This window comes from Microcaecilia unicolor, chromosome 3 (genome assembly GCF_901765095.1).
Source record: "Microcaecilia unicolor chromosome 3, aMicUni1.1, whole genome shotgun sequence".
Classification (NCBI taxonomy): Eukaryota; Metazoa; Chordata; class Amphibia; order Gymnophiona; family Siphonopidae; genus Microcaecilia; species Microcaecilia unicolor.
This window is the reverse complement of record NC_044033.1, coordinates 266,115,786-266,140,374: the sequence shown is the minus strand read 5'-3', so window position 1 is coordinate 266,140,374 and position 24,589 is coordinate 266,115,786. Positions and strand designations below refer to the sequence as shown.

The following is a 24,589-nucleotide window of genomic DNA, read 5'->3' as shown; positions in this document are numbered from 1 at the left end:
GTCTGTAGTTTCCCACTTCTTCCTTTCTCCACTTTTGTGAGGAGGGACCACATCCTCTCATCTCCAATCTCGTGGAACCTCTCCCGTCTCTAAAGGTCCCGCCAGGACCTCTCTGAGCTCCTTCAGTATCCTGGGATGTATCCCATCCGACCCCATAGCTTTGTCCACCTTCAGATTTGCCAGCTTATAAACTCTTTCTTCCGTAAACGGCGCAGTATCCACTCCATTCCCAGATGTTCCCTCGGCAGCCAACCGCGGTCCTTCTCCAGGATTTTCCTCCGTGAACACTGAAGAGAAATAATTGTTTAGCACATTCGCTTTATCTTCATCACTTTCCACATAGCCATTCTCATTATCTTTCAGTCTCGCAATTCCATTCCTATCTCTTCTCCTTTCTATAATATATCTGAAAAAGGTCTTGTCATCTCTCTTTACATCTTTATCCATTTTTTCTTCCGCTCGCACTTTCGCTAGCCGTATTTCCCTCTTCGCTTCTTTGAGTTTAGTCCGATAATCTTTTCTGTAATCCTCTCGTGTTCTTTTGTATTTCTTGAACAAAGCCTCTTTCGCTCTTATTTTTTCAGCTTCTTGTTTGGAGAACCATATAGGCTTCCTGCTTCTCTTGTTTTTGTTTACTTTCCTCACAAAAAGATCAGTTGCCATATTTATAGCAGCCTTTAGCTTGGACCACTGTTTAACACTTCTTCGCCTTCCCATGCCACTAGCTCCTTCAGGTATTCCCCCATTTTTTCAAAATAAAGTACGTCTGAAATCCAGTACTTTGAGTTCTCCGAGGACAAGCAGGCTGCTTGTTCTCACTGATGGGTGACGTCCACGGCAGCCCCCTCCAATCGGAATCTTCACTAGCAAAGGCCTTTGCTAGTCCTCGCGCGCCCATGCGCACCGCCCATGCGCACCGCGCATGCGCGGCCGTCTTCCCGCCCGAACCGGCTCGTGTTCGTCAGTCTTCTTTTGTCCGCGCTCGGTACGGTCGTGTTGCGCCATTCGTGCCCCGGAAAGTCGACCTCGCGCGTCCTTTTCGACGTGTTTTTCTTCGGAAAATCCTTCAAACTGTTCGGGAAGTGTTCCGGAAGCCTCTTCGGGTTTTTCTCCCTTCCTGTATTTTCAGATTTTGCCGCGGTAAGTTTTCTTTCGTCGTCGGGGTAGGCCTCACTTAGGCCTCAGTCGAAATTTTCTCTCTCAATTTTTTCTGGTGCCAATTTTCGTCATTTCGACTTTTGATCTCGCCGGCGTGATTTTTCCGCCCATGACATCGAAGCCTTCCAGCGGCTTCAAGAAGTGCACCCAGTGCGCCCGGGTAATCTCGCTCACTGACAGGCACTCGTCATGTCTTCAGTGTCTGGGGGCCGAGCACCGCCCTCAGGCCTGTAGTCTGTGTTCCCTTTTACAAAAGTGGACTCAGGTAGTGAGATTGGCCCAGTGGAACGTTTTGTTCTCGGGCTCTTCGTCGGCATCGGCACCGGGGGTATCAAGTGCATCGACGTCGTCAGCGTCCAGACCTTCTTCCTCGGCCGCCAGTGCATCGTGTGCATCGAGGCATCGGACCTCTGCATCGGCGCTGAGGCATCGGGCGCCTGTATCGACGTCGGTGGTACCGGGACCTCATCTGCTGATGTCGTTGGACGGTGGTGCTTCGTCTGGAGTGCAGGTGAGGGCTGTCCACTCCCCTGCTGGTGGCGGTGAGCCTTCGGGTGGGTCTCCCCCCACCCTGAGGGCTCCTGCGGTACAGCCCCCCCGAGACCGACCCCCTTCGGTCTCGGCCCCGAGGAAGAGACGGCTGGATTCTACGTCCTCGTCGGTGCCGGGAAGCTCCGGTGACATGCTTCGGAAGAAGTCGAAGAAGCATCGACACCGGTCCCCTTCCCGTGTCGGCACCGAGAGCTCTGGGTCGCCGAGGGAGTCGGCACCCAGCAGGCATCGGCACCGAGAGGACCGCTCACCCTCTGTTCAAGAGGTGTCGATGCGCTCCACTCTGGACAGCCCGGAACAGCCTCCACGCCCGGAACAGGTTCTGACGTCGACGCCTGCATCGACCTCCATGCCTTTCTCTGCAGCCGCTCTGAACGAGAGCCTCCGGGCCGTTCTCCCAGAGATTCTGGGAGAGCTGCTGCGCCCTACCCCTCCGGTCCCGGCGGTGCTTGCGCCTCCGGTACCGTCGAGCTGGCCCATTGCCCGGGGTGAGGTCCCCGACGTCGGTGCCGCGTGCGGTACCGACTGCGGCCACCTCCCAGGAGGGCTCCCCGACGACGTCGGCGGAGGGAGCTTCGCCGATGCGGGCGAGGGAGTCCACCTCTCGACGCCCCCATCATGGACGTGGCTCCACGGAGTCGAGCCGGGCGCGGTTGCAGACACAGGTTCGTGAGCTTGTGTCTGACACCGAGGGTGAGGCCTCGTGGGAAGAAGAGGAGGACATCAGATATTTCTCTGACGAGGAGTCTGAGGGTCTTCCTTCTGATCCCACTCCCTCTCCTGAAAGGCAGCTTTCTCCGCCTGAGAGTCTGTCTTTCGCTTCCTTTGTCCGGGAGATGTCTACGGCCATCCCCTTCCCGGTGGTTGTGGAGGACGAGCCCAGGGCTGAAATGTTTGAGCTCCTGGACTATCCTTCTCCACCTAAGGAAGCGTCCACAGTACCCATGCACCATGTCCTCAAAAAGACATTGCTGGCGAATTGGACCAAGCCTTTAACTAATCCCCACATTCCCAAGAAGATCGAGTCCCAGTACCGGATCCATGGGGACCCAGAGCTGATGCGCACCCAGTTGCCTCATGACTCTGGAGTTGTGGATTTGGCCCTAAAGAAGGCTAAGAGTTCTAGAGAGCATGCTTCGGCGCCCCCGGGCAAGGACTCTAGAACCTTAGACTCCTTTGGGAGGAAGGCCTACCATTCCTCTATGCTCGTGGCCAAAATTCAGTCTTACCAGCTCTACACGAGCATACACATGCGGAACAATGTGCGGCAGTTGGCGGGCTTGGTTGATGCTCTCCCCCCTGAGCAAGCCAAGCCTTTTCAGGAGGTGGTCAGGCAGCTGAAGGCGTCTAGAAAATTCCTGGCCAGAGGGGTGTATGACACCTTTGATGTTGCGTCCAGGGCCGCTGCTCAAGGTGTGGTGATGCGCAGGCTCTCATGGCTGCGTGCCTCCGACCTGGAGAATAGACTCCAGCAGCGGATTGCGGACTCGCCTTGCCGTGCGGATAACATTTTTGGAGAGAAGGTTGAACAGGTGGTAGAGCAGCTCCACCAGCGGGACACCGCATTCGACAAGTTCTCCCGCCGGCAGCCTTCAGCATCTACCTCTACAGGTAGAAGATTTTTTGGGGGAAGGAAGACTGTTCCCTACTCTTCTGGCAAGCGTAGGTACAATCCTCCTTCTCGACAGCCTGCGGCCCAGGCTAAGCCCCAGCGCGCTCGCTCTCGTCAGCAGCGTGCGCCCCAGCAAGGCCCCTCGGCTCCCCAGCAAAAGCAAGGGGCGAGCTTTTGACTGGCTCCAGCAGAGCATAGCCGACATCCCACTGTCCGTGCCGGGCGACCTGCCAGTCGGAGGGAGGTTGAAAGCTTTTCACCAAAGGTGGCCTCTCATAACCTCCGATCAGTGGGTTCTTCAAATAGTCCGGCAAGGATACACCCTCAATTTGGCCTCAAAACCTCCAAATTGTCCACCGGGAGCTCAGTCTTACAGTTTCCAGCACAAGCAGGTACTTGCAGAGGAACTCTCCGCCCTTCTCAGCGCCAATGCAGTCGAGCCCGTGCCATCCGGGCAGGAAGGGCTGGGATTCTATTCCAGGTACTTCCTTGTGGAAAAGAAAACAGGGGGGATGCGTCCCATCCTAGACCTAAGGGCCCTGAACAAATATCTCGTAAAAGAAAAGTTCAGGATGCTTTCCCTGGGCACCCTTCTCCCCATGATTCAGGAAAACAATTGGCTATGCTCTCTGGACTTGAAGGACGCCTACACGCACATCCCGATACTGCCAGCTCACAGACAGTATCTGCGATTTCAGCTGGGCACACGTCACTTCCAGTACTGTGTGCTACCCTTTGGGCTCACCTCTGCGCCCAGGGTGTTCACAAAGTGCTTGGCTGTGGTAGCAGCGGCACTTCGCAGGCTGGGGGTGCACGTGTTCCCATATCTCGACGATTGGCTGGTGAAGAACACATCCGAGGCAGGAGCCCTGCAGTCCATGCAGATGACTATTCGCCTTCTGGAGCTACTGGGGTTTGTGATAAATTATCCAAAATCCCACCTTCTCCCAGTGCAGAAACTCGAATTCATAGGAGCTCTGCTGGATTCTCGGACGGCTCGCGCCTATCTCCCAGAGACGAGAGCCAACAACTTGTTGTCCCTCGTCTCGCGGGTGTGAGCGTCCCAGCAGATCACAGCTCGGCAGATGTTGAGATTGCTGGGCCACATGGCCTCCACAGTTCATGTGACTCCCATGGCCCGCCTTCACATGAGATCTGCTCAATGGACCCTAGCCTCCCAGTGGTATCAGGCTGCTGGGGGTCTAGAAGACGTGATCCACCTGTCCACGAGTTTTCTCAAATCCCTGTATTGGTGGACAGTTGGGTCCAATTTGACTCTGGGACGTCCTTTCCAAATTCCTCAGCCACAAAAAGTGCTGACCACGGATGCGTCTCTCCTGGGATGGGGAGCTCATGTCGATGGGCTTCACACCCAAGGAAGCTGGACCCTCCAGGAACGCGATCTACAGATCAATCTTCTGGAGTTGCGAGCGATCTGGAACGCTCTGAAGGCTTTCAGAGATCGGCTGTCCCACCAAATTATCCAAATTCAGACAGACAACCAGGTTGCCATGTACTATGTCAACAAGCAGGGGGGCACCGGATCTCGCCCCCTGTGTCAGGAAGCCGTCAGCATGTGGCTTTGGGCTCGCCGTCACGGCATGGTGCTCCAAGCCACATATCTGGCAGGCGTAAACAACAGCCTGGCCGACAGGCTGAGCAGGATTATGCAACCTCACGAGTGGTCGCTCAATTCCCGGGTGGTGCGACAGATCTTCCGGGTGTGGGGCACCCCCTTGGTAGATCTCTTTGCATCTCGAGCCAACCACAAAGTCCCTCAGTTCTGTTCCAGGCTTCAGGCCCACGGCAGACTGGCATCGGATGCCTTCCTCCTGGATTGGGGGGAGGGTCTGCTGTATGCTTATCCTCCCATACCTCTGGTGGGGAAGACTTTGTTGAAACTCAAGCAAGACCGAGGCACCATGATTCTGATTGCTCCTTTTTGGCCGCGTCAGATCTGGTTCCCTCTTCTTCTGGAGTTGTCCTCCGAAGAACCGTGGAGATTGGAGTGTTTTCCGACCCTCATCACACAGGACGAAGGGGCGCTTCTGCATCCCAACCTCCGGTCCCTGGCTCTCACGGCCTGGATGTTGAGAGCGTAGACTTTGCCTCTTTGGGTCTGTCAGAGGGTGTCTCCCGCATCTTGCTTGCTTCCAGGAAAGATTCCACTAAGAGGAGCTACTTCTTTCTATGGAGGAGGTTTGCCGTCTGGTGTGACAGCAAGGCCCTAGACCCTCGCTCTTGTCCTACACAGACCCTGCTTGAATACCTTCTGCACTTGTCTGAGTCTGGTCTCAAGACCAACTCTGTAAGGGTTCACCTTAGTGCAATCAGTGCATACCATTACCGTGTGGAAGGTAAGCCGATCTCAGGACAGCCTTTAGTTGTTCGCTTCATGAGAGGTTTGCTTTTGTCAAAGCCCCCTGTCAAGCCTCCTACAGTGTCATGGGATCTCAATGTCGTTCTCACCCAGCTGATGAAACCTCCTTTTGAGCCACTGAATTCCTGCCATCTGAAGTACTTGACCTGGAAGGTCATTTTCTTGGTGGCAGTTACTTCAGCTCGTAGAGTCAGTGAGCTTCAGGCCCTGGTAGCCCAGGCCCCTTACACCAAATTTCGTCATAACAGAGTAGTCCTCCGCACTCACCCTAAGTTTCTGCCGAAGGTTGTGTCGGAGTTCCATCTGAACCAGTCAATTGTCTTGCCAACATTCTTTCCCCGTCCTCATTCCTGCCCTGCTGAACGCCAGCTGCACACATTGGACTGCAAGAGAGCATTGGCCTTCTATCTGGAGCGGACACAGCCCAACAGACAGTCCGCCCAATTGTTTGTTTCTTTTGATCCCAATAGGAGGGGAGTGGCTGTGGGGAAACGCACCATATCCAATTGGCTAGCAGATTGCATTTCCTTCACTTACGCCCAGGCTGGGCTGGCTCTTGAGGGTCATGTCACGGCTCATAATGTTAGAGCCATGGCTGCGTCGGTAGCCCACTTGAAGTCAGCCACCATTGAAGAGATTTGCAAAGCTGCGACGTGGTCATCTGTCCACACATTCACATCTCATTACTGCCTGCAGCAGGATACCCGACGCGACAGTCGGTTCGGGCAGTCAGTTCTTCAGAACCGTCGCGTTCTTCGCGAACTTGTTATTTTTTTTGTTTCTGGTTGCCGCGCGTTCCGGACCTTTCTTTTTTCTTTCAAAAAAAAAAAAAAAGAGAACGCGCTTGTATTTTTCCCTCGTTTTCTAGCGGGGGCGTCGCATCGCGGCCTTGTGGCCGCGCGGTCGATTTATTTTTCGAGGTGTGATTTACCGCCACCATCGACGACTTTAACTTCGCCGACGCGATTTTTCCGTCGATGTCCTCGAAGGTCCCGAGTGGATTTAAGAAGTGTGGTCGGTGCGGCCGGCCTATCTCGCAGACCGACACCCACGCTTGGTGCCTCCAGTGCCTCGGGCCGGAGCACAATATCAAGTCGTGTTCTTTGTGTCTTGGTCTTCGGAAATGGACTCAGGTTGCGAGGCAAGTTCTTCAGGACCGTCTTTTTGGAACTTGCGCTGGCCCCTCGACGGCATCGGTATCGACGGCCGGTTCTTCGGTACCGGTACCGGTGTCTGCGAAATCGGCACCGATTGCATCGACCCCAGGAGTACAGGTCTCGCCGGTCCTCCGGTGACGGTAGGGGTGAGAGGCCGCGTGGGCAATCGGCCCCGGTCACTCCCTCTGCTCATGGCCCTCGGGACCGAACCCTGTCCGACCCGGCCCCTCGAGACCGAGGGGGATCGACCTCCTCCTCCTCCGTTCCACCTGGCGCCGATGACGGGCATCGCAAAAAACAGAAGCACCGTCATCGGTCGCCATCGATGCACCCGGCCTCCGGCGCCAGAGAGGAGTCGACGCCGAAGCGTCCGCGTCGAGAGGAAAGGTCCCCCTCGGTAGTGGAGGTACCGACACGTCAGGGTCCCAGCACTTCGGTGCAGTCTCCTGGACCCGAGCAGCTTCCGGCACCGACGCCTCTACCGGACCCCCGTCTTTCCCGACAGCGGGCCTGGACGAGTGCCTCCGAGCCATCCTTCCGGGGATCCTGGAAGGGCTGATGCGCGCCGTTGACTGTGGCGCCGGCGAGCTCTAGCCCGGTGCCGAGGCCTTCGACACCGCCGCCGCTTGCGGTGCCGGTCTCGACCGCCACGCAGGTGGAGTCCCCGTCGACGTCGATGGAGGGAGCTTCGTCCCCGTCGGCGCGGGAGTCCACCGCTCGACGACACCGAGGCCTCGGTGCCTCGACGTCGAGCCGGGCCCGGTTGAGGACTCAGCTGCATGAGCTTATGTCCGATACCGAGGAAGAGGCCTCGTGGGGGGAAGAGGAGGACCCCAGATATTTCTCCTCAGAGGAGTCTGTGGGTCTTCCCTCTGACCCCACGCCTTCACCAGAGAGGAAGCTCTCGCCTCCTGAGAGCCTCTCCTTTGCCTTCTTCGTCAGGGATATGTCTATATGCATTCCCTTCCACGTGGTCTCTGTGGATGAGCCGAGGGCTGAGATGCTCGAGGTCCTCGACTATCCATCACCACCTAGAGTCCTCCACGGTGCCGTTGCACAATGTCCTTAAGGAGACACTGCTTCGGAACTGGATGCGACCACTATCTAATCCCACCATCCCCAAGACAGCAGAGTCCCAGTACAGAATTCACTCGGACCCAGAGTTAATGCGGCCCCAATTGCCTCATGACTCGGCGGTCGTGGATTCTGCTCTCAAGAGGGCACGGAGTTCGAGGGATACCGCCTCGGCGCCCCCAGGGCGGGAGTCTCGCACTCTGGACTCGTTTGGGAGGAAGGCCTACCAATCTTCCATGCTCGTGACGCGCATTCAATCTTACCAGCTCTACACGAGCATCCACATGCGGAACAATGTGAAGCAACTGGCGGACCTGGTTGATAAGCTCCCGCCGGAGCAGTCCAGGCCTTTTCAGGAGGTGGTCAGGCAGCTGAAGGCATGCAGAAAGTTCCTGTCCAGGGGTATCTATGACACCTGTGACGTGGCATCTTGTGCTGCGGCCCAAGGTATAGTGATGCGCAGGCTCTCATGGCTGCGTGCCTCTGACCTGGACAACCGCACCCAGCAGAGACTGGCCGACGTCCCTTGCCAGGGGATAATATTTTTGGTGAGAAGGTCGAGCAGCTGGTGGACCAACTGCATCAGCGGGAAACCGCCCTCGACAAGCTCTCCCACCGGGCGCCTTCAGCATCCACCTCAGCAGGTGGACGTTTTTTCCCGGGCCCGGCAGGCTGTGCCCTATTCTTTTGCAAAGCGTAGGTACACCCAGCCGGCCCAAAGGCCTCGTCAGGCACAGGGACAGCCCCAGCGCGCTCGTTCTCGTCAACAGCGTGCGCCCAAGCAGCCCCCTGCACCTCCACAGCAAAAGCCGGGGACGGGCTTTTGACTGGATCCACGGGAACATAGCCGCCCTCAAAGTGTCCGTACCGGACGATCTGCCGGTCGGAGGGAGGTTAAAATTTTTTCACCAAAGGTGGCCTCTCATAACCTCCGACCAGTGGGTTCTCCAAATAGTGCGGTGCGGATACGCCCTGAATTTGGCCTCCCTGCCACCAAATTGTCCCCCGGGAGCTCAATCCTTCAGCTCCCATCACAAGCAGGTACTTGCAGAGGAACTCTCCGCCCTTCTCAGCGCCAATGCGGTCGAGCCCGTACCACCCGGGCAGGAAGGGCAGGGATTCTATTCCAGGTACTTCCTTGTGGAAAAGAAAACAGGGGGGATGCGTCCCATCCTAGACCTGAGAGGCCTGAACAAATTCCTGTTCAAAGAAAAGTTCAGGATGCTTTCCTTGGGCACCCTTCTGCCAATGATTCAGAAAAACGATTGGCTATGTTCCCTGGATTTAAAGGACGCATACACTCACATCCCGATACTGCCAGCTCACAGACAGTATCTCAGATTCCGCCTGGGCGCACGGCACTTTCAGTATTGTGTGCTGCCCTTTGGGCTCGCCTCTGCCCCACGAGTGTTTACAAAGTGCCTCGTGGTGGTGGCGGCGTATCTACGCAAGCTGGGAGTGCACGTGTTCCCATATCTCGACGATTGGCTGGTCAAGAACACCTCGGAGGCAGGCGCCCTCCGGTCCATGCAGTGCACTATTCAACTCCTGGAGCTGCTGGGGTTTGTGATAAATTACCCAAAGTCCCATCTCCAGCCAACCCAGTCTCTGGAATTCATAGGAGCTCTGCTGAATACCCAGACGGCTCAGGCCTTCCTTCCCGAAGCGAGGGCCAACAACCTCCTGTCCCTGGCTTCGCAGACCAGAGCGTCTCAGCAGGTCACAGCTCGGCAGATGTTGAGACTTCTGGGTCATATGGCCTCCACAGTTCATATGACTCCCATGGCTCGTCTTCACATGAGATCTGCTCAATGGACCCTAGCTTCCCAGTGGTTCCAAGCCACCGGGAATCTAGAAGATGTCATCCGCCTCTCCACAAGTTGCCGCACTTCACTGCTCTGGTGGACCATTCGGACCAATTTGACCCTGGGACGTCCATTCCAAATTCCTCAGCCCACGAAAGTGCTGACAACGGATGCATCTCGCCTGGGGTGGGGAGCTCATGTCGATGGGCTTCACACCTAGGGTCTGTGGTCCCTCCAGGAAAAGGATTTGCAGATCAACCTCCTGGAGCTCCGAGCGATCTGGAACGCACTGAAGGCTTTCAGAGATCGGCTGTCCTGCCAAATTATCCAAATTCGGACAGACAATCAGGTTGCAATGTATTACACCAACAAGCAGGGGGGCACCGGATCTCGCCGCTTGTGTCAGGAAGCCGTCGGGATGTGGCGTTGGGCTTGCCAGTTCGGCATGCTTCCCCAAGCCACATACCTGGCAGGTGTAAACAACAGTCTGGCTGACAGACTGAGCAGAGTCATGCAACCGCACGAGTGGTCGCTTCATGCCAGAGTGGTACGCAAGGTCTTCCGAGAGTGGGGCACCCCCTCGGTGGACCTTTTCGCCTCTCAGACCAACCACAAGCTGCCTCTTTTCTGTTCCAGACTTCAGGCACACGGCAGACTAGCGTCGGATGCCTTTCTCCTTCATTGGGGGACCGGCCTCCTGTATGCTTATCCTCCCATACCTTTGGTGGGGAAGACCTTACTGAAGCTCAAGCAAGACCTCGGCACCATGATTCTGATAGCGCCCTTTTGGCCCCGTCAGATCTGGTTCCCTCTTCTTCTGGAGTTGTCCTCCGAAGAACCGTGGAGATTGGAGTGTTTTCCGACTCTCATTTCGCAGAACGACGGAGCGTTGCTGCACCCCAACCTTCAGTCTCTGGCTCTCACGGCCTGGATGTTGAGGGCGTAGACTTCACTGCGTTGGGCCTGTCTGAGGGTATCTCCCGGGTCTTGCTTGCCTCTAGGAAGGATTCCACTAAAAAGAGTTACTTTTTCAAGTGGAGGAGGTTTGTCGTTTGGTGTGAGAGCAAGGCCCTAGAACCTCGTTCTTGCCCTGCACAGAACCTGCTTGAATACCTTCTGCACTTATCAGAGTCTGGCCTCAAGACCAACTCAGTAAGGAATCACCTTAGTGCGATTAGTGCTTACCATTATCGTGTGGAAGGTAAAGCCATCTCTGGAGAGCCTTTAGTCGTTCGATTCATGAGAGGCTTGCTTTTGTCAAAGCCCCCTATCAAGCCTCCTACAGTGTCATGGGATCTCAACGTCGTCCTCACCCAGCTGATGAAATCTCCTTTTGAGCCACTGAATACCTGCCATCTGAAGTACTTGACCTGGAAGGTCATTTTCTTGGTGGCAGTTACTTCAGCTCGTAGGGTCAGTGAGCTTCAAGCCCTGGTAGCTCATGCTCCATATACCAAATTTCATCACAACAGAGTAGTGCTCCGCACCCACCCAAAGTTCCTGCCGAAGGTGGTGTCAGAGTTCCATCTTAACCAGTCAATTGTCTTGCCAACGTTCTTTCCCAGACCGCATACCCGCCCTGCTGAACGTCAGTTGCACACATTGGACTGCAAGAGAGCATTGGCCTTCTATTTGGAGCAGACACAGCCCCACAGACAGTCCGCCCAATTGTTTGTTTCTTTCGACCCTAACAGGCTAGGGGTCGCTGTCGGGAAACGCACCATCTCCAATTGGCTAGCAGATTGCATTTCCTTCACTTACGCCCAGGCTGGGCTGGCTCTTGAGGGTCATGTCACGGCTCATAGTGTTAGAGCCATGGCAGCGTCAGTGGCCCACTTGAAGTCAGCCACTATTGAAGAGATTTGCAAGGCTGCGACGTGGTCATCTGTCCACACATTCACATCACATTACTGCCTCCAGCAGGATACCTGACGTGACAGTCGGTTCGGGCAGTCGGTGCTGCAGAATCTGTTTGGGGTGTAAATCCAACTCCACCCTCCAGGACCCGAATTTATTCTGGTCAGGCTGCACTCTCGGTTAGTTGTTCTTCGTTGGTCAATTTTCTGTTGTATCCTCGCCGTTGCGAGGTTGAATTGACCTGGGTTCTTGTTTTGAGTGAGCCTGAGAGCTAGGGATACCCCAGTCGTGAGAACAAGCAGCCTGCTTGTCCTCGGAGAAAGTGAATGATACATACCTGTAGCAGGTGTTCTCCGAGGACAGCAGGCTGATTGTTCTCACCTACCCTCCCGCCTCCCCTTTGGAGTTGCGTTTCATCTTTTCTTGCTTGTCATTCAACTGGCGGGAACGGTCACACAAGGGCGGGAAGACGGCCGCGCATGCGCGGTGGGCGTGCCCTGCGTGCGGACCGCCCGCGAAGCTTCTTCCGGTTGGTGGGGGCTGCCGCGGACGTCACCCAGTCGTGAGAACAATCAGCCTGCTGTCCTCGGAGAACACCTGCTACAGGTATGTATCATTCACTTTTTCTTCCCAAGGATCCTTTTTCCCTTCACAGAAAGATGTAGCCCATCATTACAGTACGGCCTGTTATTTTTCCACGTATTACCCCATTCTCCTATTTATTTATTTATTTGTTGAATTTGTATCCCACATTTTCCCATCTCTTTGCAGGCTCAATGTGGCTTACAATACATCACGAATAGTGGAAGCATATAGGAAAAGATACATTTAGCATTATAGAAGGATTTGGGGTAACATGATAATGATAGAGCATAATAGTAGTTTAACAAGTAAACATGATCATGATAAAACATTTTAGTATTTTACAAGCAAAAAATTGTAAGACAGTTCTGGATATTTGTATTGGTTCATATTTGTTGGTCTTTGTGGTATGCCTTGCTAAAGAGATGGGTCTTTAGTAGTTTGCGGAAGTTAGTTAGTTCATAGAGCATTTTTAAGTTGCGTGGTAGCGCGTTCCAGAATTGTGTGCTCAGGTAGGAAAAGGTTGACGCATGCGTTAGTTTGTATTTTAGACCTTTACAATTAGGGAAGTGAAGATTAAGGAATGTGCGGGATGATTTTTTGGCATTTCTGGGTGGTAGGTCTATCAGGTCTGACATGTAGGCTGGAGCGTCTCCATAGATGATTTTGTGAACTAGGGTACATATTTTGAATGTGATGCGTTCTTTGAGTGGGAGCCAATGTAGCTTTTCTCGTAGGGGTTTAGCACTTTCATATTTTGATTTGCCGAATATGAGTCTAGCTTTACACCAAGACTCAAGCCACTTATTGAATTCCTCTGTTTTGCGTAGTCTTTCCTCTCCCCTCCCCCATGTTGGAATTACTTCAGAAAAAACGTCAGTCCGAACCAAAGGTTTCAGTCCCTCCCCAAGCTTCTGGAACGCTCTCTGTGCTGTAAACTTGCTATTGTTGGCCAGGTCATTTGCCCCCAGGTGAATTACAACATAAGCGTTTGAAGCCTTGCTCTCTTCTCGGATCACTTTCAGTATTTGGTCTGTACATCTTATAGCTGAAGATCCTGGAAGACTATCCTGGAAGACTTTTCACTAGGTTGGAACCCCTGAGCTGTGTCCCTAAGGTAATGCCTCTGATAATGGAGTCTCCGAGCAGTAAGAATTTTCTGCTTTTCACCATTCTGTCATTATTTGGGGGATGTTTCTTGGGTTGTGCTACTTTCATTGCCTCTGGTTCTACCACAGTACTTCTTTTTTTCCATCATAATGATGCTTTTTTGGTTTGACCAGTGTACAGGGCATTACAGTAGTTTAGTCGTGATGCTATCATGGCATGAACCACTGCGGAGAGAGATTTCATAGCTGCCACAGGTGATAGAGACAATTTTTAAAGGTTGTTTGAATTTATGGGATCAGAGTGAATGATAAGTCTAGCAGTATCCCAAGATTCTTAACTTGTGATTTTGGGGGAAATTCATACTTCCTAAAAGGTATTTTGAAGTTGGGTATTTGTCCTCGTGTGTTAGATACCAAAAGAATCTCTATTTTGCTTGGGTTCAGACAAAGTTTGTTGTTTGCCATTCCTGAGTGGACACGCAGTCAGTTTACTGAAAGCTGTGGGTAGATCTGGTTCAGTGGGCATGAGTAGTTGTACATCATCAGCATAGATATAGAATTTTGTGTCCATCGACCATAGCAGCTCAGCCAGAGGCTTGAGGTAGATATTAAATAAAATGGGAAAACTGTATGGATCCCTGTGGCACCCTACAGTTCAGTTCCCAAAGTAAAGATGTGCTGCTGTTAAACAGAACTGGTTGTTGTCTGCCTGACAAATAGGATTTGAACCATGTAAATACTGTGCCACTGATACCTGTTTTTTTGCCAGCCTTGTAAGCATGATGTATGATCCACAGTGTTGATGGTTGCTGAGAAATCTAGCAACACTGGTATTAAGGCAGATCTCCTGTCACAGTTTCTGTGCAGATCATCAAGAAGGGACACAAGAACTGTCTCTGTTCCGTACCCAGGTCTGAAGCCAAATTAATTTGAGTTTAGCCAATTACTTTCAGTTAGCCAGTAACTGAGTTGATTACAGACTGTCTGTTCTATAAGTTTTGCCAGAAAAGGAATGTTAGAAACTGGTCAGTGTGCAGCGGCGGCTAAGAAACCAAATAGAATGTTAGGAACTATTAGGAAAGGAATGGAAAGCAAAAATGAGAATATTATAATGCCTTTGTATCGCTCCATGGTGCGACCGCATCTTGAATACTGTGTGAAATTCTGGTCACTTACATAGTAACATAGTAGATGACGGCAGAAAAAGACCTGCATGGTCCATCCAGTCTGCCCAAGACAAACTCATATGTGTATACCTTACCTTGAATTGAATTTCTACCTGTCCTTTTCAGGGCACAGACCATATAAGTCTGCCCAGCAGTATTTCCCGCCTCCCAACCACCAGTCCCGCCTCCCATCACCGGCTCTGGTACAGACCGTATAAGTCTGCCCTCCCCTATCCTTGCTTCCCAACCACCACCCCCTCTTCCCCCCCACCTGCTCCGCCACCCAATTTCAGCTAAGCTTCTGAGGATCCATTCCTTCTGCACAGGATTCCTCTATGCATATCCCATGCATGTTTGAACTCCGTTACCGTTTTCATCTCCACCACCTCCCGCGGGAAGGCATTCCAAGCGTTCACCACCCTCTCCGTGAAAAAATACTTCCTGACATCTTTCCTGAGTCTGCCCCCCTTCAATCTCATTTCATGTCCTCTCGTTCTACCGCCTTCCCATCTCCGGAAAAGATTCGTTTGCGGATTAATACCTTTCAAATAAGGTATAGCGGAATTTGAAAAGGTACAGAGAAGGACAACAAAAATGTTGAAGGAGATGGGACCACTTCCTTATAAGGAAAAGCTAAAGCGGCTAAGGCTCTTCAACTTGGAGAAGGGACAGCTGAGGAGAGATATGATAGAGGTTTATAAAATACTGAATGGAGTGGAGTGGGTAGGCATGAATTGCTTGTTTACTCTTTCCAAAAATACTAGGACTAGAGGGCACACAATGAAGTTACTAAGTAGTAAATGTAAAACAAACTGGAATATTTTTTCATTCAATGTGTAATTAAACTCTGGAATTCGTTGCCAAAGAATGTGGTAAAAGCAGTTAGCTTAGCAGAGTTTAAAAAAGATTTGGATACCTTCCTAAAAGAAAAGTGCAAATACCATTATTAAGAAGGACTTGGGAAAATCCACTGCTCATTTCTAGCATAAGCAGCATTAAATCCGTTTTACTGTTCTGGGATCTTGCCATGTACTTGTGACCTGGATTGGCCACTGTTAGAAACAGGATACTGGGCTTGATGAACCTTCAGTCTGTCCCAATATGGCAACACTTATGTTCTTATGACGATAAAATTACATGCATAAATTACTGAAGACATATTTTTTTCATGCATATGTGTTGTGATTTCTTGTAGAATTTGTGCCACCCAGGAATTGTAAATTTGGAATGTATGTTTGAAACTCTGGAGCGGGTCTTTGTCATAATGGAAAAACTGCAGGGAGATATGCTGGAAATGATTCTGTCCAGTGAGAAAAGCAGATTGCCAGAGCGCATCACAAAATTCATGGTCACACAGGTATTCCATCATCAATTGACTTTAGAGTAATGATTTAAAATCAAAGAGCAACAATGATAGATAATTTAAATCATCTTTTTCTATAAAAAATTGAGTTTCACGTTATTATAAACAGGGGCCTCTTTACTAAAGAGCAATAAGCAGTTACTGTAAGCATTAGCACATGGTATCGGTTACCTCACGGCTACGGCACTTAATGTGCTCTAATTCATACAGTAATTGCCTGCTGAGGCAGGGGACGGGCAAGAGGTGGAGATCAGGTGGGTTATGAATGTGGATAGCGCTTTCAGTTAATGCATGATAAGTTGCCATGCACTGTCGGCTCCCAATTGCACAGATGCACTTACCGACTCTTCAATAGGAGGCATTGGGGGAGTAAATCTAGAAAATAGGTTCTAAATTTTCATGTGCATTACATGCGTAAGTGTTTAAAATACTAGCACATGCGGGTGTATGTGTTTACATACGCGTTTATATGCCAACAGATGGTCTACGTTTTGTTCTGTAAATACATGTGTATTAGCTTGTATGAGCGAGGTGGGCATATGCACTATACAGTCTTTTGGGGATCTACCTTGATAGTTCTCTTCCTTTTTCAACCATATTTCTCACTTAACCAGGCAAGTATTTTGTGCTGTTCATCAGATTCAGTCGTTTCTGGACTCTTGTGCTATGCAAGCTTTGTTACATGTGTTAGTTCTTATGTGATTGTAATTTGTTGTTTATTGAACTACCTCAGTATGTCCTGTGTTGACTTCAGGTTCTCCAGAACACTGTGGTTTGTATAATTTATGGGGTTTCTTGTTACAACCATGTCACGCCTTTATTGTTTGACCAACATTGGTTGCCAATTGAAAGTAACATAGTAGATGACGGCAGAAAAAGACCTGCATGGTCCATCTAGTCTGCCCAAGATAAACTCATATCTTGAATTTGTACCTGTCTTTTTCAGGGCACAGACCGTATAAGTCTGCCCAGCAGTATTTCCCGCCTCCCAACCACCAGTCCCGTCTCCCATCACCGGCTCTGGTACAGACCGTATGTCTGCCCTCCCCTATCCTAGCCTCCCAACCACCAACCCCTCTTCTCCCCACCTGCTCCGCCACCCAATTTCAGCTAAGCTTCTGAGGATCCATTCCTGCTGCACAGGATTCCTTTATGCATATCCCACGCATGTTTGAATTCCGTTACTGTTTTCATCTCCACCACCTCCCGCGGGAGGGCATTCCAAGCATCCACCACCCTCTCCATGAAAAAATACTTCCTGACATCTTTTTTGAGTCTGCCCCCCCTTCAATCTCATTTCATGTCCTCTCGTTCTACCGCCTTCCCATCTCCGGAAAAGATTTTTTTGCGGATTAATACCTTTCAAGTATTTGAACGTCTGTATCATATCACCCCTGTTCCTCCTTTCCTCCAGGGTATACATGTTCAGGTCAGCAAGTCTTTGGTCATACGTCTTGGAACGCAAATCCCATACCATTCTCGTAGCTTTTCTTTGCACCGCTTCCATTTTTTTAACATCCTTCGCAAGGTACGGCCTCCAAAACTGAACACAATACTCCAGGTGGGGCCTCACCAACGACTTGTACAGGGGCATCAACACTTCCTTTCTTCTGCTGATCACACCTCTCTCTATACAGCCCAGCAACCTTCTCGCTACGGCCACCGCCTTGTCACACTGTTTCGTCGCCTTCAGATCCTCGGATACTATCACCCCGAGATCCCTCTCCCCCTCAGTACCTATCAGACTCTCCCCGCCTAACACATACGTCTCTCGTGGGTTTCTACTCCCTAAATGCATCACTTTGCATTTCTTCGCATTGAATTTTAATTGCCAAACCTCAGACCATTCTTCTAGCTTCCTCAGATCCCTTTTCATGCTTTCCACTCCCTCCCGGGCGTCCACTCTGTTGCAAATCTTAGTATCATCCGCAAATAGGCAAACTTTACCTTCTAATCCTTCGGCAATGTCACTCACAAATATATTGAACAGAATCGGCCCCAGCACCGATCCCTGAGGCACTCCGCTACTCACCTTTCCCTCCTCCGAGCGAACTCCATTTACCACCACCCTCTGTCGTCTGTCCGTCAACCAGTTCCTAATCCAGTTCACCACTTCGGGACCTATCTTCAGCCCATCTAGTTTATTTAAGAGCCTCCTGTGAGGAACCGTGTCAAAAGCTTTGTTAAAATCTAAGTAGATTACGCCTATAGCACGTTGATGATTCAATTCTCCAGTTACCCAATCAAAGAATTCAATGAGATTTGTTTGGCACGATTTCCCTCTGGTAAAACCATGTTGTCTCAGTAGAATTCATTTAAAAATTCTTCTTCTTGCCCACAAAGCTTACGGTATAGGTCAGCCTTTTTATTTCGTAAGCTTGCTAGTTCCATATCATCCTTCGGTCTTCAATACCTATCTTTTGATTGTTTCATTATACAGAATTGTTCATTTGTATCCTTATCATGATATGACTTTCTCTTACCTTGCTCCTGAGTTATGGAATCAATTACCGCTGTTCCTATGATTGGACCATTCTTTGATTCATTTCAAATCTGGCCGTAAGACTTGGCTATTTGACCAGGCCTTCCCATTGTGATCTAATCTTTCCCCCGAGATAGGAATTGGAAGGTACCCCTGGTAGTTTCTCTTATTTTTTTTCTTTCTGTTTTTATTAACATTTACAATTTACAACAGGCAAATTATCATTTAGTTCCACTCCAACAACAGGAAACAAGACAGACAGTTTTTTTTAAGTTAACTCAAAACAACAGTTGAAGTCCCACTATGTAAACACAAATAGTGTCCCTCTCCATTCCTTCCAAAATTCTCTCACATACATCCTCCCCCCTACCCAATCCCACCTATAACCAAAACTACTAGTCCAGCTGACTGTGGTTCCTTCAGTCAGTTGGTATCCACCCCACTACCCCTACCCCTAATTTCCCCTTCCCCTCCCCCCATTTTGGCCTCACTCACTGTCTTATTTTGGTTAACTGACTCCACTCCCCCTTCTGATCAAAGACCCCCCCACACATTAATCCATTCATTTCTCCATTTCCCCCAAAATGTTAAGTCTGCGTTTCTATTCATGCACCGTTGGGCCATCAGTCTGATGAGCTTCTATCTCACATCAAGCTGCAGATAACCCCAAAGGTAGAATGTGTTTCTCCTACTTTGGACTTTTCCCTTCTGTTCTCCAACCCAAAGGACATGCCTGGGGGGGGGGGGTCTTATGGACTTTAACCCTACCTGTGTCTGTAGCAATGTTAAGATTTGCATCAAAATCTCTGATCTTTGGGACAATCCCACCAAATATTTTTTATGGAACCTTTTCCCCCACATTGAGCTAGATTGTATATATGGCGCCTGAAAATTCCATACTGAAAAAAAATATGCCAAGGCGTATTCTGTAAAGTACGCTTATATTTTATAGAATAGGCTTAAATTTTCAAGCAACATATAGAATACGCTAAGTGCCTTTCCATGCAATCAAATTTAGTCATGGCCATTAACACCATGTTTTACTTGGCATAAATCCCAATGCCTAAATTAAGCGTAGAGCGGGTGTGTTTTATAACAACACGCATAGATTTTAGAAATGCCTATGCCCACCCATGGCCATGCCCCCTTTTCAACTATGTGACTTAGAATTTTAGCGCACCATGTTACAGAATATGCTTAGCAAGTTGCAAGCGTAAATCTTAATGCCAAGTTTTGCTGATAATTGCTTGTTAACATCCAATTAACAGCTGATTAGCTAATTTACCAATTAAGTTACACACATTGTTCTAGAATGCACTTCGATTTCTGCTGTCATAACCCTAGTAGCGCTCTAGAAATGTTAAGTAGTAGTAGTATATATAGAATCCCAAGGATTGCCTCTAATATTTATTTATTTAATTTATTTATTTGAATTTTGCTCACACTTCAGTAGTATCTCAAGCTGAGTTACATTCAGGTACACTGGATATTTCCCTGGAGGGCTCACAATCTAAGTTTGTACCTGAGGCAATAGAGAGTTAAGTGACTTGCCCAAGTTGGATTTGAACCTGGCACTTCTGGATGTCAAGACTGGTGCTATAACCACTAGGCCACTCCTCCACTCCACTAATATTTGTTAGAAGACCCTGGATAAATCTTATTCAGTCACTCTGGAGTTAAATGCCACCTAGTTATAACTTATACATTTTCCTTCACTAAAATACATAGAGACACCTTTTCACTTTCCTGAAATGTCCATTTCTATTGTGCCCTACTAATAAATGTGTAAGTTACGAACTGCTACCCCAGAAGAAACCGTAAAATACAGATATGGACCCTTTCATTTGTGTCATGGGCTCCCACAACTGTTTGAGTTTTTCTTTTTCTTCCGAGGCTTCACCATCAACCCTTTGGCTTTCATATAATGCTGAACCTGTTCAACTGGCAAGAAATCTCTTCAAGCCAAATCATAGGATTCCCTCAGTGTCTCAAAGGAAATTGACTGACTATCCTCTAGAAATTGCCCAAAGAACACCAACCTTTTTATCCTCCTAAACCTGAAATATCTTAGGGTCTGTGCCTCGCATGAAAGTGGGTTCATACCCAATTGCTGTCCTATTAGAGATTTTAAGCTCCCCTCCCCACTTCTTTTTCACCATTCCCCACACTTCCAACAGGTAGCTGATGAATGAGTTTGTAATGATGGCCCCTAAAGCTTTATAATCTGATCTCCACTTCATTTACCAGTGAGAAACTGAGGATAGGTGATGTCGGAGAGTCCGTGGACTGTGTTATTTATTGTTAGTTTTGTTGTGTTATTGATGGATTTGAATTAACAATATGTTTTGTTTTGCAATCTGCCAAGGTTTTGGTGGAATACAAGTTTTTAAAATAAAGAAGTAATAAATGTAGTACAAACTGTCTTTTTTTTTTTAACTCAAACATCCTTGTAATATACATTCCTTGTTCTCTGAGAAGTCTACTCTATTGGTTAAATCACTGATTATGTCATACTTAGTTTATTGTAATGGATTATATTGTTCTGTTTCTTCCCAACTGCTTTCTAAACTTCAGATGCTTCAAAATGCTGCAGCCAGAATTATTTCTCAAAAAATTTGATAGGGTGATACCATCATTGATTAAGTTACATTGGCTTCCATTCAGGCCCATATTGAATTTAAGCTAGCATGTTTGATATTCAGATTATTTGATGGTCAAAATATTAATTGCGTTTATTCTCATTTCCCTTACATCCCAACTCCTTTTGTACAGGGATATCTCGCTTGATTTTTTTTTCCCCTCCTCCTTTGGTGATGCAATACAAGAAAATATTAGAGAAATCTATATCTTACCAGGCCATTAAGATTTCACACTTAACCTCTGTGTGGTTATATTTATTAAGGGCCCATGCCTGTCTGCTAGCCACACTGCCAGAGCACCTACTTTCCCTCTTAAACTAGAAACCCCCCAAATTGAAATCTTTATCCCAACCCATCATTAATACCATATTTGAGGAGACAAAAAAAGGACACAAAAAATAAAAATGGTTGCTACCTTTACTAAAGAAATATTTAATCATAGCAAATGTGTAGATGGCTTTTAGTTAATAAATGCACATTAAACAGTGATTGACTTACAGTACAGCAATAATCTACTTTTCAAAATCTTCTGGATTGGAGTTTGACTGAATCTGAGCCCAAGTGTACTTATCAGCAGAATGGATATCCCTTAACAACTTTGTCTGGCTTCTGAAATACATGTGAAAGTCTTTGCATGACATATTCTTAAAGTTGTGCTGCATGAACAAAATTCCTTTGAAACTTTCTCAAGGGATGTGGGCTGGTGGTCACTTCATAGAAACATGCATGATGCTCTTCCGCCGGGCATCTGCATGGTTCTGTGATGTGACCACCGGCCCATATCCTTTGAGAAAGTGGCAGTGAAATGAGAGCACGTCAGGTCATAGTGGGTCACAGATAAATGTCACTCTGTATAGTTTGCCAATTGCCAGTTACTCCTTTTTATGAAAAATACTGAAAATGTCAAAAACAGGACATTTAAAATGTTAAAAATATGAATAATTTCAAAATTGAAAATTAGATTTGGAATGATTAGGTATGAGGGTTTTTTTGGTCAATTATTACAGTAGTCGCCAGTTGGATCTTTGTTTGACCCAATATGAATGTACAGAGCAAATTGATCTGGTGACATCTGATACCTTTTCCTCCTATCCAACATTCTGATGGTGAGATCTAGGGTCCACCCTTTTGTTGCATTTGTTGTGTTAAAAGTGGACCTTTTTTGAGCTTTTTTGGATTAAGAACTCTACATCAGCACCATCACAAAGCTTCATCTGCAGTGCTTTGCCTATTTAATTTGAATTTGTTATAGTTTTGCTGTAAGAAATCCTGTTTGTTATCCCTCTTATTAAAATTTTTGTATGGTCTGTGAAATTAACTAGGCTTGGAACACCACAACCTGTAGATCATTATTTTAAGAAATAGTTTTCATTTTCTTTATTAGGTCCTGGTTGCTTTGAGGCATTTACACATTAAAAATATTGTGCACTGTGATTTAAAACCAGAAAATGTATTACTTGCATCAGCAGAACCTTTCCCACAGGTAAGTTGATTCATTGTCCTATACTGATTTTGACTTGCATAATTCTATTCCAAGGAATTATATTAACTTCAGTTGTTAAAATTGTGTTAAAGTTGTTCCCTTGATTTTTTAAAAAATGTAATAGAAATTATCTTGATTCTATTAATTTATTTGAGCAAAAAGAGACGGTTGCGTTTCATTAGTGTTAAATGCTGATAAATACCCAGGTAAAGTATCAAAAAATTAACTTTTTAAATAGATACCATACATTTCCCATTTTCTGTCTAGTAATGAAGGTTGCAAACAACTTGAAGGGGATGTTGTCAGGAAGACCCCACCCATATAAGTTCTTGGGTTAGCAACAGCTGTGCAGCAGCTTTCCCATAGGCGGAACGCTTTGGGAGGGGCAAAATTGCCATTATGGAATAGGGCATAATTCGGCAGGCGTGCACCTATCTTAGGCGTGAGCACTTACGCTTTGTCAAAGGCTGGTGTAAATGCTGGCACCTAAAGTTGGCAGTTGCGGGCGTGAGTAATAGTATTCTGTAATGTAACTGCACAATTTATTTATTTATTTATAGCATTTATACCCCGCTCGATAGCAGGTTCAGTGCAGCTTACAATGTATGAGTACAAAGTGTCACAGAGATAACACAATGTAAGTACAAAGTATCATAGAGGTAATACAATGTATGGATAAAAAGTATCATAACGAGGATACAATTGTTTCTCCGAGGACAAGCAGGCTGCTTGTTCTCACGACTGGGTGACGTCCGCGGCAGCCCCCATCAACCGGAAGAAGCTTCGCGGGCGGTCCGCACGCAGGGCACGCCCACCGCGCATGCGCGGCCGTCTTTCCGCCCGTGCGTGACCATTCCCGCCAGTCTTTTCTTTTCCACGCCTGGAGAGAGACGTGTCGCACATCTCTCTCTTCGTCAGCCCCGGAAAACCGTCGCGTTGTTCGCGAACCTTCTTTGTTTTTTTTTTTCCTTGTTGTTGTCGCGCGTTCCGCAAGGGTTTTTCTTTTGTTTAAAAAAAAAAAAAAAGAGAACGCGCTGTTTTTTTCCCTCGTTTTCTAGCGGGGGCGTCGCGTTGCGGCCTTGTGGCCGCGCGGTCGATTATTTTTTCGAGGTGTGATTTTACCGCCACCATCGACGACTTTGATTTCGCCGACGCGATTTTTCCGTCGATGTCCTCGAAGGTCCCGAGTGGATTTAAAAAGTGTGGTCGGTGCGGCCGGCCTATCTCGCAGACCGACACCCACGCTTGGTGCCTCCAGTGCCTTGGGCCGGAGCACGATACCAAGTCGTGTACTTTGTGTCTTGGTCTCCGGAAACGGACTCAAGTTGCGAGGCAAGTTCTTCGGGACCGTATTTTTGGAACTTGCGCCGGCCCCTCGACGTCGACCTCAACGGCATCGGTATCGACGGCTGGTTCTTCGGTACCGGTATCGATGTCCGCGAAATCGGCACAGATGGCATCGACCCCAGGAGCACAGGTCCCGTCGGCCCGCCGGTCTTCCGGTGAGGGTAGGGGTGAGAGGCCACGTGGGCAGTCGGTCCAGGTCACTCCCTCTGCTCATGGCCCTCGGGACCGAACCCTGTCTGATCCGGCCCCTCGAGACCGAGGGGGATCGACCTCCTCCTCCTCCATACCACCTAGCGCCGATGACGGGCACCGCAAGAAGCCAAGGAAGCACCGTCATCGGTCGCCATCGATGCACCCGGCCTCCGGCGCCGGAGAGGAGTCGACGCCGGGTCAGCGTCGAGAGGAGAGGTCCCCCTCGGTAGTGGAGGTACCGACGCGTCAGGGTCCTAGCACTTCGGTGCAGTCTCCTGGACCCGAGCAGCTTCCGGCACCGACGCCTCTACCGGCCTCCCCGTCTTTCCCGGCAGCGGGCCTGGACGAGTGCCTCCGAGCCATCCTTCCGGGGATCCTGGAAGGGCTGATGCGCCAGGCTGTGCCGGCGCCGGGGGTGCTTGCGCCCTCGGCGCCGTTGACTGTGGCGCCGGCGAGCTGTAGCCCGGTGCCGAGGCCTTCGACACCGCTTGCGGCGCCGGTCTCAACCGCCACGCAGGTGGAGTCCCCGTCGATGTCGATGGAGGGAGCTTCGTCCCCGCCGGCGCAGGAGTCCACCGCTCGACGACACCGAGGCCTCGGTGCCTCGACGTCGAGCCGGGCCAGGTTGAGG

General features: G+C 49.3%; 1 protein-coding gene across 4 annotated transcripts in view; it reads left to right on the top strand.

The window, feature by feature from the left end:
• PRKD3 (protein kinase D3) overlaps positions 1-24,589 on the top strand; it is a 243,652-nt gene that overhangs the window by 177,304 nt on the left and 41,759 nt on the right. For 3 of the 4 annotated variants that reach the window (XM_030198066.1, XM_030198064.1, XM_030198065.1), the window contains exons 15-16: positions 15,648-15,809; positions 22,321-22,419. In XM_030198066.1, coding sequence (XP_030053926.1) covers positions 15,648-15,809; positions 22,321-22,419 — 261 coding nt within the window. The remainder of the gene's footprint in view (positions 1-15,647; positions 15,810-22,320; positions 22,420-24,589) is intronic. The other variant, XM_030198067.1, reaches the window with a different exon arrangement.